The sequence below is a fragment of the Mauremys reevesii genome, linkage group 5 (assembly GCF_016161935.1).
Source record: "Mauremys reevesii isolate NIE-2019 linkage group 5, ASM1616193v1, whole genome shotgun sequence".
Taxonomy (NCBI): domain Eukaryota; kingdom Metazoa; phylum Chordata; order Testudines; family Geoemydidae; genus Mauremys; species Mauremys reevesii.
This window is the reverse complement of record NC_052627.1, coordinates 96,400,108-96,418,544: the sequence shown is the minus strand read 5'-3', so window position 1 is coordinate 96,418,544 and position 18,437 is coordinate 96,400,108. Positions and strand designations below refer to the sequence as shown.

At 39.5% G+C, this 18,437-nt stretch overlaps 1 protein-coding gene across 7 annotated transcripts in view; it reads left to right on the top strand.

Moving 5' to 3' along the window:
* Positions 1-18,437, top strand: part of WDR19 (WD repeat domain 19) — a 104,340-nt gene that overhangs the window by 51,540 nt on the left and 34,363 nt on the right. For all 7 annotated transcript variants that reach the window (XM_039541729.1, XM_039541730.1, XM_039541725.1 and 4 more), the window contains 10 exons: positions 2,351-2,500; positions 3,243-3,390; positions 9,160-9,364; positions 10,270-10,429; positions 12,977-13,087; positions 13,466-13,575; positions 15,353-15,410; positions 16,321-16,467; positions 16,557-16,639; positions 18,199-18,282. In XM_039541729.1, the coding sequence (XP_039397663.1) occupies positions 2,351-2,500; positions 3,243-3,390; positions 9,160-9,364; positions 10,270-10,429; positions 12,977-13,087; positions 13,466-13,575; positions 15,353-15,410; positions 16,321-16,467; positions 16,557-16,639; positions 18,199-18,282 (1,256 nt within the window). The remainder of the gene's footprint in view (positions 1-2,350; positions 2,501-3,242; positions 3,391-9,159; positions 9,365-10,269; positions 10,430-12,976; positions 13,088-13,465; positions 13,576-15,352; positions 15,411-16,320; positions 16,468-16,556; positions 16,640-18,198; positions 18,283-18,437) is intronic.

Below are 18,437 nucleotides of genomic sequence, written 5' to 3'. Positions count from 1 at the left end.
GACATCATTGGTGGAGTGTAAGGAATGGAAGAAGCACCTTGGAAAATGAATGAAGTGGTGATAAACAGCCACACATCATTATCTGGGCTGGCATCAGGTATATGAAAACCAAAGGATGTGTTGGCACAACCCACAATTTCCTCACAATTTTTAATGTAAGTTTTTGACCAGAAGCCTAGAAACTAGAATAACCAAGATGATCAGGCAGAGAGATGAGAGAAATTACAAGCAGTAGAAAGAAAAATTGTCTGGCAGTTGTATGAATTGTTTTCTTTAGAAGATTATTCTGGGCTCATCAAGAATGAGTAGATTTAGATTTTATCCACTGATATTTTTTTTAATGTATGTACTATACTCTTGCTGTGTGGCTGTAGCTCATCATCATAATTGCACATGTTCTGCATCTGGGGTTAAACTTCATTTCAGCCTAGCAGCAGCACAGAGATGATATACTTGTCTTCCAAGAGGAAGTCTTAACCATATAACTAACTAAAAGAAGCACTCATTTTAGAAACCCCTTTTTTTCTTTCCTCGAATCTTATCTGCTGGTTCAAAAACCCTGGTGTCAACCACAGTTGGAATTTTTGCGAGACTGTAGACAAGGTTTAATACAGTAAAACTGCAACATGTCTCTCTGAGTCAAGTTGTTTCTGACATTTATATAACTTTCCTTTTAAAACGTCATGTACAGTTGTTAGTATATTTTCAAACTGTCAGAAGAGCTTCTGTTCCTTTATTTTATAGTAGTGATATTATTTCCACTGTAAACCACAAAGTAAATAATTTTCTTGTTCATTTTATCAAAGAAAAAGTTTTGAAAATGTACCACCTTTTGGCCAGTTAATGGTTCAGTAGCACATTCTATTGCCTTGTAAAAGACCTTTGAGTGAGATGTTAGAGCTTCAGTATCCCATGGGCTCAAAGCTTTTGAAGTGATGATCACTTCCTGTGGGGTTCTGAATACCTTCCACTGCTACTGGTTTCAATGGAAGTTCAGGGCACAAAGTACTTCAAAGGATTGAGCCCTTAATTACTCTACATAAGATGATATGCTGGGTTTCCAAAGGAAAGGTAGTGTTTCAGTCTCCAACACCATCATTGGCGTAGTAACATAGTTAAAAGTTCATTAGTGATTTTTGCAATTAATTGTTGGGCTTTTTGGTTATTTCATTTTTTTAATTAATTTTTTAAGATGTTACTGATTTAATATAAGATACTGAATTCACAGCTGAACAATCAGGTGTGTAAGAGTTTTACAGTTGGCTATTTTATATGATTTTAAAAATATCTTCTGTACATATAAGAGGAAAATGAAAAGAATCCCTAAAAGATTTCTCCATATTAAAATATAGCATTAATTAAATAACTAACTAACCTACTTTTTTGTCTAAGGTAGGTGTACAGATTCTAAGAGTGTCACACTTGCTATTTGGAGACAGAGACACATTTGATAATTCGGGATACTACATGCTAGGCCCTTCTCTCTAGAGCAGCATTTCTCAAACTGTGGGTCAGGACCCCATTTTAAAGGGGTCACGTGGGCTGGTGTTAGATTTGCTGGGGCTGAAGGTAAAATCTGAAGCCCTCAAGCTTTGGCGCCCGCCAGGGCAGCAGGGCTTGGGCTTTGGCCCCCTAGCCCGGGGGGGTGGGGCTCGGGCTTTGATCCCCCTTCTTAGGATTGTGTAATAATTTTTGTTGTCAGAAGGGGGTCAGGGTGCAATGAAGTTTGAGAAACCCTGCTCTAGAGAGCCATCCAATTCTACCTGCTTCCAGAACTGTGTAGAATGTAGCAGACCTTCGTCTGCAGACCACGTACATAGGGAAATCTCTCATTTATTCTCCAAAACTTTTTCTAAACCCATATTCCACTTCTAGATGGTTTTTAATCAATTTGGCTCAGAATTCTAAATATTTGTGAGGGGGTAAATTTCTTTGAGTTGATTTTGCAGCTTTCCCTTGCTACAGGTCTGTGTCGTATGGGGGGAAATGCTCAGCCACGAGACCAGAGATAAAGTGTTTTTTCTGCTCTTCTGTTCTATCAGGGTATATTGAAGAGTACTTTTGCCTCTTTGGCAACCGGGGGAACACATTCACACATGAATCAAGGTTGTCTCAAAAAATGTCCTAGATTCTCCTGCCACCTACCCAGAGCAGCTGCCAATGGGAAAAGAAGGCCAAAGAGACTGCAGATGCTCTTCCTTAAATACTCCTCACACGTAGCATTCGAAGATAGGACAAACCAAAATGGAGTAACATTGGAGTGACTCCATCAAAAAGAATTACCTCAACATTATTTACATTATAATTACTTGTGTAGTACCAGTATTCTGATTGTTCTATTTATTATTAGACAGGTGTTATTCACTATTTCTACATTGAAGACTGGCAATACGTGAATGAATATCGGCATCCTGTCAGTGTGAGAAAAATCTTTCCAGACCCCAATGGAACCAGATTGGTTTTTATTGATGACAAAAGTGATGGCTTTGTGTATTGCCCAGTAAGTCAATTCAGGACATTCATTCCACTTTACTTACAAGCAGAGTTCTCTGTAAGTTATTTCTACTGTATGGTGTGTTTTATCACAGCATAAAGAAACAGGTGCCAGTTGGACTGATTTGCCACACACACACAAAAAAAAAGTGAGGTAGCAGAGGGAATAGCCTAGTGATAATATAGGGACATAGAATTGCCACACCAGATCAGACCAAGCTTGCTCCTGGGCAGAATTTCTTCTTAACCCCAGATAGTTGGTTTACGTACTGTTTATATCTGTTTATAATTACTTTATCTTACCTAATGTTACTGTGTATTTTCTGATTATCTGTATTAATGTCTCATATTTTAAGCCTGTTTTGCTCTTGGATTCAACACCTTTAGCAGAGAATTCCACAGGCAAATGTGTGTTGTGTATTAAAAAAATTGTATTAGTTATAAATGTATTTCACTGTGTCCCTTAGTTCTTGTATTATAAGAAAGGCAAATAGAAGAACCCAATTTACTTCTTACTAACATTCATTATTTTCATTATTCGTCTCCTCTCTAAACTAAATAATTCTACTATTCCCAGTTTCAACACATATGAAAGTCTTTTCATGAACAATAATTTTCATCACCCATTTCTGGACCACTTATTCCTTTTACATCTTTTTTGAGATGGGTGACCAGAACTGATCACTCTATTCAATGTGTCTCATTGGCTTTCTGCTTACTAAATAATTTTACATTACCATTTTTTGTAGGTAAATGATGGTGTGCATGAGATCCCAAATTTTCCACCAACCATTAAAGGCATTCTGTGGGAAAATTGGCAAATAGATAAAGGTGTATTTGCTGCTTACGATGATGATAAAGTGTATACTTATGTCTTCCATAAGGATACCATACAAGGTACTGTAAATACTTTAGTTAATCTTATTAGCTATTTGACATTTCATTGCAATTAAAGTTAGAACATGTTACACAATAATATTAAATATTGCCTTTTAATTTGTATTTTCATGTGAATTTGCTGCATGTGAATAATAGTACTGCTACTGGTAAGTTTTGCCAGCCACAGAACAGGCAGATACTGTGCAAGTTTCTGCACACAGCTCCCACAAGGCATTTCAATGCTAACTTGCAGATTTCCTACTACTCTAGTCCATGGCCTTTAGCCTGCCAGTTGTGTTGAATATTTGTGAGAAATGTCTGCTGGGAACAGGATCACAAAACTCATGTTCAGTTTTAACCAGAATTTTAATCTAGGTCATCTAATGCAGTGGTTCTCAACCAAGGGTACGTGTACTCTTGGGGGTACTCAGAGATCATCCGGGGGTACATCAACTCATCTAGATATTTGCCTAGTTTTACACCTGGCTACATAAAAAGTACTAGTGATGCCAGTACAAGCTAAAATTTCATAAAATGACTTGTTTATACTGGTCTGCAATAAACTGAAATGCAAGTACAATATTTATATTCCAGTTGATGTATTTTATCATTATATGGTAAAAATGAGAAAGTAAGCAATTTTTCAGTAATAGTACACTGGAGAATTTGAAAGTAGTGTCTGTTAGTCCGTGCATGTGCTCTGACTCACCACCCGGTTTCATCTAAGGTGATAAAGAGTGGGACAGACCAACCACGTCTCCAGTTCCTTCTCATTGCAACATGGTCTGGGTCGGAACTATTAGTGTCTTCCTGCATGTGACCCACAAAAGAACAAAGTTGTATATAGTTAGCTTTTTACTGATTTTTCACTTTTTTTTCTTTTTTCTGTTTTTAGATAGGTGAGTAGTTTTTAGAGTAGAATAGGTAGTTTGTGGGGGGGGGGGGGTTGGTAAACTTCCCCACCCCCACCCATATCCACACATGGGTACTGCACTATGCCGAAGACCCCAGGCTTTAAAATCTGCACTTTCTGCCTTGCATTCCTTCTCGGTCAGCGATGAACATCAACCCTACCTCTACTGCTTGGGAGAAGGCCACATTATAGAATCGTAGGACTAGAAGTGACCCCGAGAGGTCATCTAGTCCAGTCCCCTGCACTCATGGCAGGACTAAGTATTATCTAGGCCATCCCTGACAGGTGTTTGTATAACCTGCTTTTAAAAATCTCCAGTGATGGAGATTCCACAGCCTCCTTGGGCAATTTATTCCAGTGCTTAACTACTCTGACAGTTAGGAACTTTTTCGTAATGAACAACCTAAACCGCCCTTACTGCAATTTAAGCCCATTGCTTCTTGTCCTATCCTCAGAGGTTAAGGAGAACAATTTTTCTCCCTCCTCCTTTTAACAATCTTTTATGTACTTGAAAACTGTTATCATGTCCCTTCTACAGTCTTCCCTTCTACAGACTAAACAACCCAATTTTTTCAATCTTCCCTCATACATCATGTTTTCTAGACCTTTACTCATTTTTGTTGCTCTTGTGTGGACTTTCTCCAATTTGTTCACATCTTTCCTGAAATGTGGTGCCCAAAACTGGACACAGTACTCCAGTGGAGACCTAATCAGTACTGAGTAGAGCAGAAGAATTACTTTTTGTCTTCCTTACCACACTCCGGCTAATACACCTCAGAATGATGTTTACTTTTTTTTGCAGCAGTGTGATGTTGTTGACTAATATTTAGCTTGTGATCCACTATGACCCCCAGATTACTTTCTGCAATACTCCTTCCTAGGCAGTCATTTCCCATTTTATGTGAGCGCAACTGATTGTTCCTTCGTAAGTGGAGTACTTTTCATTTGTCCTTATTGAATTTCATCTTATTTACTTCAGACCATTTCTCCAGTTTGTCCAGTTCATTTTGAATTTTAATCTTATCCTCCAAAGCACTTGCAGACTCTCCCAGCTTGGTATCATCCGCAAATTTTATAAGTGTACTCTCTATGCCATTATCTAAATCATTGATGAAGATACTGAACAGAACTAGACCCAGAACTGATCCTTGTGGGACCCCACTCATTATGCTCTTCCAGCTTGACACTGAACCACTGATTACTCTCTGGGAATGGTTTTCCAACCAGTTATGCACCAACCTTATAGTAGCTCCATCTAGGTAGTATTTCCCTAGGTTTTTTTATGAGACGGTATCAAAAGCTTTACTAAAGTCAAGAAATATCACATCTACCACTTCCCCCATATCCACAAGGCTTATTACCCTGTCATAGAAAGCTATTAGGTTGGTTTGACACAATTTGTTCTTGACAAATTCATGCTGATGATTACTTATCACCTTATTGTCTTCTAGGTGTTTGCAAATTAAACGCTTAATTATTTGCTCCATTATCTTTCTGGGTACAGAAGTTAAGTTGGCTGGTCTGTAATTCCCCAGGTTGTCGTCATTTCTCTGTTTATAGATTGGCAACTATATTTGCCCTTTTTCCAGTCCTCTCTCCCATCTTTCATGACTTTTCGAAGATAATTGCTAAAGGCTCAGATATCTGCTCAGTCAGCTCCTTGAGTATTCTAGGGTGTATTTCATCAGGCCCTGGTGACTTGAAGGCATCTAACTTGTCTGACTAATTTTTAACTTGTTCTTTCCCTATTTTAACCTCTGATCCTACCTCATTTTCACTGGCATTCACTATGTTAGATGTCTAATTGCTACTAAATTTCTTTGGTGAAAACTGAAACAAAAAAGTCATTTAGCATGTCTGCCATTTTCATATTTTGTGTTACTGCTTTTCCTCCCTCATTGAGTAATGGGCCTACCTTGATCTTGTTCTTTCTCTTGCTACTAATGTATTTGTAGAATGTTTTTTGTTACACTTCATGTCTCTAGCTAGTATAATCTCATTTTGTGCCTTGGCCTTTCTAATTTTGTCCCTGTTATTTGTTTATATTCGTGCTTTCTAATTTGACCTAGTTTCCACCTTTTTTGAGTTTGAAGATTTTCTGGTTAAGACTGGGTTGTTTCTCGCCATACTTCCTATCTTTCCTATGCAACGGGATAGTTTGAGCTCGTGCCCGTAATAATGTCTCTTTAAAAAACTGACAACTCCGTTGAACTGTTTTTCCCCCTTAGACTTGCTTTCCATGGGATCTTACCTGCCACTCCCTGAGTTTACTAATGTCTGCCTTCTTGAAATCCATTATCTTTGTGTTGTTTTCCCTCCTACCATTCCTTAGAATCATGAACTCTAACATTTCATGATCACTTTCACCTAAGCGGCCTTCCACTTTCAAATTCTCAACCAGTTCCTCCATATTTGTCAAAATCAAATCTAGAACAACCTCTCCCTTAGTAGTTTTCTCCACCTTTGAAATAAAATATTTCCTCCAATACATTCCAAGAACTTGTTGGATAATCTGTGCCCTGCTATATTATTTTTCACATCAAATGTCTGGGTAGTTAAGGTCCCCCATCACCACGACTTTCTGTGCTTTGGATGATTTTATTAGTTGTTTAAAAAAAGCCTCATCCATGTCTTCTTCTTGATAACATGGTCTGTAGCAGACTCCTACCATGACATCACCCTTGTTTTTTACCCTTTTATCCTTATCCAGAGACTTTCAACAACATTTTAAATATGTTTAATATATGGGGGAAGGGATAGCTCAGTGGCTTGAACATTGGCCTGCTAAACCCAAGGTTGTGAGTTCAATCTTTGAGGGGGCTACTTAGGGATCTGGGGCAAAATCAGTACTTGGTCCTGCTAGTGAAGACAGGGGGCTGGACACAATGACCTTTCAGGGTCCCTTCCAGCTCTATGAGATAGGTATCTCTCCATATATTATTTATTATATTTATAACACTACCTCCCTTTTTCCCCTGCCTGTTCTTCCTAAGCAAGCTGTACCCTTCTATACCAATATTCTAGTCATGCATATTATCCCATCAGGTCTCTGTGATGCTAACTATGTCATAGTTGTGTTTAACAACTAGCATTTCAAGTTCTTCCTGCTTATACCCCATACTACTTGCTTTAGTATACACATGTAAGATATTGATTTGATTTCCACCCATGTTCTCTCTTGTCTCTCCCTTGTCCCTGCTATAACAGCCCATGCTCCCCCCAGATTCCAAACCATCTCCCAGGTATCCATGTGTTTGACATCCAGGTTGTAATTACTTGTTTTTTATGGGTCCCTATTATTCTGTCAGAAGCAATTTGTTTTGCCTACTTCCTCTTTTCCTCCTAGACAGAGTGCCCAAAAGCACTTCCCCTACAGTTTTTATAGGAACATATTAGCTGCTGGTCAAAATCTCAGTGACTTTTCATTTCCTATTGGCTTATAAATCACAAATTAAAGGCCCAGAGACTGTTAGCCTGGCAGAGTACAGGATATGGGCCATGGTCTCTAGGAGGGTGGGGAGGGAGAAGATTGAGTTTTCAGTACTTTCTGGTAAGTAAAGTTTTTTTTGTTTGTTCGTTTTGTTTTGTTCTTGTTTTTTTTCTTTCGATGCTCCTTATGGATGTGCAAATGTACATTCTGTAGTATCTACCTTACTGAGTTGGGGTGTTTGTGACTGTGCTAAATGTATTAATAAACTGTAGATTTATCACAGCTCCTAGAGTTTTCACCAAGGTTTTCTCCATTGTAGCAACCCAAATCAGGAGTTATAGGGTCCTCATATTCCCATATCTCAGTCACTGGCTTCTGGCAGCACGGTCCAGACATGAAGCCCAGGTTTTAACCTCCATGTTGCTCATCCTCCTTTGTTCTCTCTGGGTTGCATTACACTATGATATCAATTATCTGTCCTCCCACTACCCTTAGGGGTGTAGGCCATTCTATGGGAGCACAGGCTTCAACCATGGCCTGCCTCCACCATGTGCTGATTTGGGATATATGTAGAGCAGCCACATGGAATTCAGTACACATCTTTGCTGCACCATTACGCCTTGGTGAAGGACTCAGTGATGGATGCCGCCTTCAGGGCGTGGCTGTCCTCTGCTTATCTCTTCCATCTGCATCTTCGCACCCTCGTCTGACTTAGGTACCACGTGTTAGTCACCCTCAATGGAATACAATAGGGCTTATCACTCGAAGAAGAGGAGACTGATTTAAGCAATAGGTTACATACCATAGTTAGAAGTTCTGCAATTTCATATTTTTGAGTTCCTTCATAACTTTTGAGTGAATACTGTCCGGTCCTAGTGACTTATTACTGTTTAATTTATCAATTTGTTCCAAAACCACCTCTATTGACATTTCAGTCTGGGACAGTTCCTCAGACTTGTCACTTAACAAGAATAGCTCAGGTGTGGGAATCTCCCTCACATCCTCTGCAGTGAAGACCAATGCAACAAATTCATTTAGGTTCTCTGCAGCGGACTTGTCTTTCTTGAATGCTCTTTTAGCACCTTTGTCATCCACTGATTCTTTGGCAGGCTTCCTGCTTCTGAAGTACTTTAAAAAAAAATTTGCTCTTTTTGTGTCTTTTGCTAGTTGTTCTTCAAATTCTTTTTTGGCATATACTTTGACACTACGTACATACAGTAGATGATGAATGCCAAACAGGAGACCTTTAATTAGTCAGACTGGTCCAAGTGTAGTGCTGCTGCTACGCCAAAGGATAAAAGAACAAAGCTGTTGGCGTTTTCAGAATAAGATTCCTTCACTCTTACATTTCTTAACTGTTCACAACTGCAACTGGTTGCTAAACATGTCATAACGTAGGAGCATTTTAAATAACGTGGGGTTTTTTTCTGATCTCCTAATACAGGGTCCAAGGTTATTTTGGCAGGTGGCATCAAGGTTCCCTTTTCCCACAAACCATTGCTTTTGTATAATGGAGAATTAACCTGTCAGACTCAGAGTGGGAAAACAAACAATATCTATCTTAGTACTCATAGTTTCCTTGGCATTTTGAAAGACACCGGATTTAATGAGCTGAAACAAATACTTACTCAGACTTTAATGCTGAAAAGGTACGTCTGCTTTTTAATTATATTGGGTTAATCATTTCCTTCAGTGATTTGAAGCACACAGTACAGCATAAGTTGGTATTCTAAAAATCTCTTGCTGAATATCGATAAAATTATATTGAACCATCATTCTGTATAAGTGTTTAGTCTGTCTGGGTAGCTAAATAACAAATGACCCAATGATGCTTTTTCTCACTTGAATAAATTACTGTAGCTCTTACTTTATAGAGTATTCTGGGCTGCATGGTAGCTTTTGCCTCAAAACTCACTGAAAGTGTATGCCACCCACTCCTTCCATTCTTAGGGTACATCTATGCTACCCACCGAATTGGCGGGTAGCGATCGATCTATCGGATCGATTTATCACGTGTAGTGTAGACGCGATAAATTGATCCCTGATCACTCTACCGTCGACTGCTGAACTCCAGCTCAGTGAGAGGTGGAAGCAAAGTTGATGGGGGAGTTGCGGTGTGCCGCGAGGACACAAAGTAATTTTAATTCGATCTAAGATATGTCAGCTTCAGCTATGCTATTCTCGTAGCTGAAGTTGCGTATCTTAGATCGATTTTCCCGCCTCCCCCGCAGTGTAGACCAGGCCTAATGGAGCAAAAAACAGTACGATGGGAGGGTGTAGTGCAAGGTGAGAAGTAAGCCAGGAAAAGAAAGTATGTTTCTGAAGGAGAAAGGTGGGGCAATTTGGTATAAACTGCAGGCCGGTGTATTCATGTGGCCCTGCTTTTTCCTGTCAGAGGGCTCCTAGCAATTTCCCCAAAACCTAGAAATTAGTCAGTCCCCAGTTTCCCTCTGCTTTGAGGTTAACTAGTTTTTGAGGTTTAAGAGAAAATGTTCTAAGAAAATACACATTGAATGCAACTGTTTGTTTTAGTTTTGTTTTTCACCCTGCATAGGTTTTCTGAAGCATGGGAGGTATGCAAACTTCTGAATGATCAATCAGGTTGGAATGAGCTGGCCAGAGCTTGCCTACATCACATGGAATTGGAGTTTGCAATACGTGTTTATCGGACAATTGGAAATGTTGGGATGGTGATGTCACTAGAGCAAATAAAGGTAACATTTAAAAGTAATTACCAAGCATTTTTGTAAAAAGATTAAGATTTAAATGCACTTTTAAGATTGCTGGAATTCTGGTGTTGTGTGTTTATATTGAAGAATTATTTTAGAGGTGTCAGTATCTTAGAGGGAGAGGAAGAGTATGTATTGAGAAACCAGAGCCATCTCTAGACAGCTTGCATATTCCGGAGTGTGTTAGTTACTGGAATCCCTCCTTAATTAGTTGATTTGCATGCAGCACTGAAGTACTGCATGTACTGTACATATACTATGGTATGTAACCTATCATTTAAATCAGCTTCTGTACCAGATGGCTGGAGGATCGCTAATGTGACGCCAATTCCCTGGGCCACTTCCCCACAGCAGCCGCCACTCAATATCAGTGGTTTCAAGCGGAGTGCCCCAAGGGTCAGTCCTGGGGACGGTTTTGTTCAATATCTTCATTAATGATCTGGAGGACGGCATGGACTGCACTCTCAGCAAGTTTGCAGATGACACTAAACTGGGAGGAGTGGTAGATACGCTGGAGGATAGGGATAGGATGCAGAGGGACCTAGATAAATTAGAGTACTGGGCCAAAAGAAACCTGATGAGGTTCAACAAGGACAAGTCCAGAGTCCTGCACTTAGGACGGAAGAATCCCATTCACTGTTACAGACTAGGGACCGAATGGCTAGGAAGCAGTTCTGCAGAAAAGGACCTAGGGGTTACAGTGGACGAGAAGCTGGATATGAGTCAACAGTGTGCCCTTGTTTCCAAGAAGGCTGACGGCATTTTAGGCTGTATAAGTAGGGGTATTGCCAGCAGATCGAGGGACGTGATCATTCCCCTCTATTCGACATTGGTGAGGCCTCATCTGGAGTACTGTGTCCAGTTTTGGGCCACTACAAGAAGGATGTGGAAAAATTGGAAAGAGTCCAGCGGAGGGCAACAAAAATGATTAGGGGGATGGAGCACATGACCTACGAGGAGAGGCTGAGGGAACTGGGATTGTTTAGTCTGCAGAAGAGAAGAATGAGGGGGGATTGAGCAGATGACAAAACAAGGAGTAATGGTCTCAAATTGCAGTGGGAGAGGTTTAGGTTGGATATTAGGAAAAACTTTTTCACCAGGAGGGTGGTGAAGCACTGGAATGGGTTACTTAGGGAGGTGGTGGAATCTCCTTCCTTAGAGGTTTTTAAGGTCAGGCTTGACAAAGCCCTGGCTGGGATGATTTAGTTGGGAATTTGGTCCTGCTTTGAGCAGGGGGTTGGACTAGATGACCTCCTGAGGTCCCTTCCAACCCTGATATTCTATGATTCTATTTCCAAAAAGTCTCCTCACCTCCATTGTTGGCTTATGATGAAAATGGCACAGTAAGCTGTGACCCTTGCATCTAGAGAGAGAAGGGCTACGTGGAGGGTCACAGGGAGCCTCTGAGGCTAGCAAAAATCTGCCAGGAAACGCAAGACCCACGGAGTCGAGGACAGAACTTTGTCACAATTGTTACAGACATACTTGCTGACTGGTATTTTGAAATAAATGTCCAAAATAATTGAAATTGGTGCAATTATGTAGTGCAGGGATCGGCAACCTTTGCACACGACTCACAAGGGTAAGCACCCTGGTGGGCCGGGCCGGTTTGTTTACCTGCCGCATGCGCAGGTTCGGCCAATCGTGGCTCCCACTGGCTGCTCCAGGCCAACGGGGGCGGCGGGAAGCAGCGGCCAGCACATCCCTCGGCCCGCACCCCCATTGGCCTGTAGCGCCGAACCGCAGCCAGTGGGAGCCGCGATCGGCTGAACCTGAGGACGCGGCAGGTAAACAAACCAGCCCGGCCCACCAGGGTGCTTATAACCCTGACGAGCTGCATGCCAAAGGTTGCCGATCCCTGAGGTAGTGTTATTTTGACACATAAAATTTGAAGAATTTTGCAGAATTTTAAAATATTGTGTGCACAATTTTTAATTTTTGGCACAGAATTTTTAATTTTTGGTGCAGAATGCCTCCAGGAGGAATCTGATATTGCACAGTTTTTAATGGTAATGGCATTCAAACATTTTTTCATTTAAAAACAATTAAAAAAATGTTCACTTTGAATGCCTTGGCTGTTTTTGTGAAATGCCAAAACCTTAAAAAAAAATAATAATTCTGATTTGTGTAAGTACTGGTATCCATTTCTGCAACTCTTATTTACATGGGGAGTCCCATGAGCTTTATTGGAACTGTTCAAATGAGGGCTTTCAAACTGGGCCCTTACATTTTGCTGACTGCCATGTAGTGGGGTAGAATCTGCCCTTTCCTATTTGATGACATCCCTTACGTGTACATTGAGAAATGTCCCATTTCATGTGTAATGAGAGAGGTTTTAACAAATTATGTAACTGTGCATATCATACAGCAAAAGTATATGCCATGTTTTTTCTGAGTGACAAGTGTGACACATGCATAGACATGACCTGACAGGTGGATCTGTAGAATCTTTTAAAAATTAGTAATAGATGACACAGTTTGTAATAGGGTCGTCTTCTGGACAGTTGTAACACTCAGTATTTTTATTTACAGGGAATAGAAGACCACAACCTCTTAGCCGGACATCTTGCCATGTTTACTAATGACTTTAATCTGGCTCAGGATTTATATCTGGCATCCACCTGTCCTGTTGCTGCACTTGAGGTACCCAGTTAAGTTGCCTAAAACGTTGTCAGATGTTAATTGTTTTTCTTGCCAATTTAATATACGCTACTACCTGATTATTTTACATGGTGATAATTCTGCTCAGTTTTGTAGTATTTCTAAACATTTTGAGTCATAATGATATGGGTCTGTCAATTGCTTAAGATAAGAATGTATTATGCCTCTTATTACAATATCATCTTCTTGCTATCATCTGTCTCAAACTTTCTGTTGAATCCAGCCAAGATTCTAACATTGATAATTGTATTTATAATATTAGAAAATAATATAATGATTCAGTATTTGATGCTTACATCAGAAAATTGACACCCCCCCCCAATAAAAAAGCTGACTTCCAATAATTTATTTTGGTAACAGATGAGAAGAGATTTGCAGCACTGGGACAGCGCACTGCAGCTGGCTAAGCGTTTGGCCCCAGACCAGATCCCATTCATATCAAAGGAGTATGCTATGCAGCTTGAATTCACGTATGTTCTCTTGTAAAAATGTAGTATTGTAATATTGAACTAGTACTCCTACTAAGTAGAAAAATACTAGCGATGTTCTGAAAGCATTTCCACAAAGATCTTGATTTGTTTGAGCCACTCCAGCTCATTGCAGTGCTATACAGAATCCCTGAGAGGTCCTGCAGCTGCTGTACCAGGGAAATTGGGAGTATCCACAGAAAACTACTCTGGAGACATGATTCACAAAAATAGCTGCTCATGATCGATTTAAGTGCCCACAAAAGAAAAAATGAAGTGCACACCAACCGGCAAACTTCCCAATGCAAACAAAATAGACTGTTAACCAGAGGTTTAGTTGCAGAGTAGTGTCAGCTTGGAGAAGCTTTCTCCTACCTGCCTTCTTTTATCTCCACTGTTGAGAGTAGAAGGCAGCCTGGTATTTAAATGCCCATGCCTCTCCTTCCCAGGTCACACTGGGTCATCCCATCTCCTGCATATTTGTGAAAAAGGAGAGCCAGACTTCCAGGTCAGCAGTCCCTGGTAGAGAGAAGGAGTCTACCCTACTCCCCTTGTCTTTCAAACCTAACTATATTGCTGCCCTTACCAGGTTGATAACATGTTCCCTTTGGCTGCCAAATCAAGGTAGGGGATCATGGCTGCTTCAAGTATGTACCCATGATTAGCCACTGAGCAGGCTTAATCTGGTAAAGTAAGTGAGATTTATGGGAAAACAGTGGCTGAGAGATTGCTTCTTGCGGTACCAGGTTTCTACGCTACCAAAGAGATCATACAAAGGAGCTCCTTAGAAGTCAAATTCAGCCTCATCACCAGTGACTTTCGAGCTTTAGAAGGCTCACTTCCTAGGGCCCATAGAAGATTTTGGCACAACAGCCATAAACCCTGACATAGGCTTTATTTCCATGCAAATATGCACTGAAATCACTAAATCATTTTTAATTCACACCTTTTGTTGTTTTGGAACAAATCTGGGAACCCTCTTATTTTGGAATAAAAATGTCCTATTTCTGTTTTAAGTCGGTAAATAAATCATTCAGTCAACATTAGTGGTATCAAAATAGGACACTTCTTTCAGAAATCAGCTTCTATTGCTTGTTGAGCTCAAGGTGCAAAGGCCTAGAAGTGATACAGGAAAGAGGCTTCTCCAAGAGACAGGTGTGCATACTCACTGCTTATTCTTCTTGGAACATGAAGGGACGTGACACACCTGCTTAATTCCGCCCTTTGTATCTGAGCCACAGAGTCCTGGTGAGCCATAATTAAAAGGTTCAAGGCCAATAGGGTCAAAGTGAAAATGAAATATGCCATGGCACAAACTACATAACACTTAATTTCTAGACTTCAATTGTATTATTGTTAGTAAGGGAGTTTTGGATCAAAATCCCTCAAATCACCCTGTATACTGAGAGAAGATACCTGCAGGTGGCCACAGAAAGGAGGGAACTGAGGCATTTGTGACCATATGGCACTTTTGTAACCTTACTGTGAATGTTTGGAGCCATGAAAAAGGTGCTTGTGTAGCCCCAACAAGTTCTCAAAGGAAATGCAACAGCACTAGGGGTGCCCATCACACAAAATGGGAATATGCAGTGGCCACCTGAAAAAATAATTGCAATTTACGTTAAATGCTGCAAAAATGTGATCACAAGATTAACTGTTCTAATAAGAATCGACTAGCTGACAAATAAATGGAATGGATATCCTAAGTATGCAGGCTTAATATCTCTGCAGCTGTTGTTCCTATTAATTTACATTTTTAACATAAATTATTTTATTTTAGGGGTGATTATGTGAATGCTTTGGCGCACTATGAGAAGGGAATCACAAAGGACAATAAGGTAACACTCTTCAATGATGGTGGCATGCAAGTAATTATATATTATACACTGAATCCTTCTGTTCCAGTATACTTAAATACGGGATTTTGTTCTTCTGTAAATGATATGACTCTCTTCCTTTTTGAAGAACAATATTGATATGTTGGTCTTTTCTGTCATTTTAAACACAGAGAAAAATGGCTTGCTTGATGTAAAACAGTAGTTTATTAATATCTATTGCATTAAGATTGTAGTACAGAAATTATTGTTATCATTTTGAACAATTTCACAATATTTATATAAATATTAAGGGGGACAGTGCCAAAATAATAATATATTTATATATGATACTTATATAGATCTCTGCTCCTTTGGTGTACTCAATTGTTCAGTAAAGAAGAAGAAAAATGAATAGTCAGATTTTTTCAAAACGAGAAATAGAAATGCTTCCTTGTATATTTTAAAACCAAATGTGTGAGTTGGTGGCTAGTACTTTGAGAGAAGTCCAATTAGAAGCAAGTAATTTCTCCTTCTGTCTTTTTCTGTACATCTGTTTTGGTGTTTTTGTTCTGTTTCTTTGTCTCTTTTTTAAACTTACCTTTGTCCTGTATGCCTGGCCTACTCAGTTATTTCAAAAAATAGAATGTAGTGTGAAAGACTAGATGAAACTTCACCAGAAAGTTACCTAAATGTGGCCAGCAAGGAAAACATAGGCTTTTCCACAATTAATGGTGCCATTATTTAATCATAAATACTTACTGTTGCCTTTTCAAACTCTGGTTTAAATTTTTTAGACAAGAACAGTTTTACCTGAGGTCAGGTTGTTTCTGGTTGATGCATTTCACTACTGTTGCAATGATTGCAACGGCTTCAGTAAAACCAATACTTTTTGTACTGAAAATATAGTTATCACTTTACTTTTGATTGCCAGTACCAGGAACATGATGAAGCTTGCCTAGCTGGAGTGGCTCAGATGTCCATTCGAATGGGAGACATTCGTCGAGGGGTTAATCAAGCCATTAAACATCCTAGCAGGCTACTAAAGAGAGATTGTGGAGCCATTCTGGAGAGTATGAAGGTATCCGTAGTAATAGCGAGAGCATTAATAACATGATGAATTCACAGTCTACAAATAAATTAAAATCTGTATAATTTTCATTATTGTAGCAATTTTCAGAAGCCGCCCAGCTATATGAAAAGGGGCAATATTACGACAAGGCAGCATCAGTATATATCCGCTGTAAAAACTGGTAAGTGCAGCTTTAGTGCAGATTTACGTTCCTTGAAAAACAGGTTATATTGTAGTGCCCTTTGAAAAGGAATAGAAGTCCCTGATCATCTTGATTAATCAGACACATAGTTCACATGACAGTCTGCTGACTCTTTTCCTGGGGACTAGGTCAAGTATGATTTACACTCTGAATCTTCAGAAACACAGGTTGATGTAAATCAAAACTTCTAGTGCTAACGAAGCCAATTCATTCAGGGTGGATGTGGCCCATTCCCAGCAGTCAACAAGAAGGTGTGAGTATCAACAGAGGGGGAAAAAAATATTTGTAGTGACTCAGCCACTCTCAGTCTTTATTTGGCCTAATTTGATGGTGTCAAGTTATCAAATTAATTCCAGTTCTGAATAAAGGCCTGAATAAAGACTGGCAGTGGCTGAGTTACTACAAAAATAATTTTCCCTCTGTTGATACTCGCACCTTCTTGTCAACTGTTGGGAATGAGCCACATCCACCTTAATTGAATTGGCCTCGTTAGCACTGATCCCCCTACTTGATAAGGCAACTCCCATCTTTTCATGTGCTGTATATTTATACGTGTCTACTGAATTTTTCACTCTAGGCATCTGATGAAGTGGTTTATAGCCCACGAAAGCTTATGCCCAAATAAATTGGTTAGTCTCTAAGGTGCCACAAGGACTCCTCATTGTTTTAGCATCATATGGCTGTTCAGTGTCATTTTCAAAATGAACTTGGCCCTTGTCCAGTTCCTAGGGAGCAGGTGTTTACATAATAGAATTGCCACCATAATTGGACTCCTCTTAGCAATCTCTGCAGAGCAAACAATAATTGAATTGGTAGAAAGACAGATGTACCTTTTCCTCATGAGCTAGTTCCTCCAGGTCAGAATTGAGACACATTGGGGTAGTACAGGGAAAGCTTGCATTGCTGTCATCAGTACTGTGCCTTTTCTGTGAATAAATGAGTATGGCAGAGTCCAGAGTGGTCTGTCTGGCACTCCTCACAAATAGAAACTACAGACCAGGTCCACTAAAGTATTTACGTATGTAAGTTCCACTGATTTCTAAATACCTAAATACCTGTGAAGATTGGGGCCTATGATCACATCCAAAATTAAAACAAGGAAGAAATGATATTCTAATTCTGTAAGGCCCATTTACATTGTCAGAGCAGCATAAAATGGCCCGAAAATGCACAGTAACCAATTACTAGTTTTCAAAAATATGCACTTGCTACATATCTAAAAACTTTGAAGCTCTTTCAAAGCTTCTCTTGTATATAACAGAAGACAGCATATTTGTAATGCAAAACATCATGATTAATTTCCTTGTTCGTTTAAATGAAAATGAGATCACCTTTACATACTAATTTTTTTTGTCTTAATTATTACTAAAGAATAAGATCATGTTGTTGCTGGTATTCATACTGCACACATTTTGTAAGTCCCTTTTTCTTTTCTCTCGAGTATTTCTATAAATATCCGTATACTTTATTTGGTGAAGACAAATTAAAAAGAAAGATCACCTTTGTTATTTGATTACTTTATTCTCTTTGTTTTCTAGGGCAAAGGTTGGTGAGCTTCTCCCTTGTGTATTATCTCCAAAGATTCACCTGCAGTACGCCAAGGCAAAAGAAGCAGATGGCAGGTGTGTTTAATTTACAGAATCAAATAGCCAAGGGTTTAAAGCTCCAGAATGTTAATATTCACAGTTTTATTCATAAAAAATTAGTATATCTAGTGACTACGTATTTGTGGAAAAATATAAAAATCAAGTGTTATGCAAACATCTTGAAATTAGAC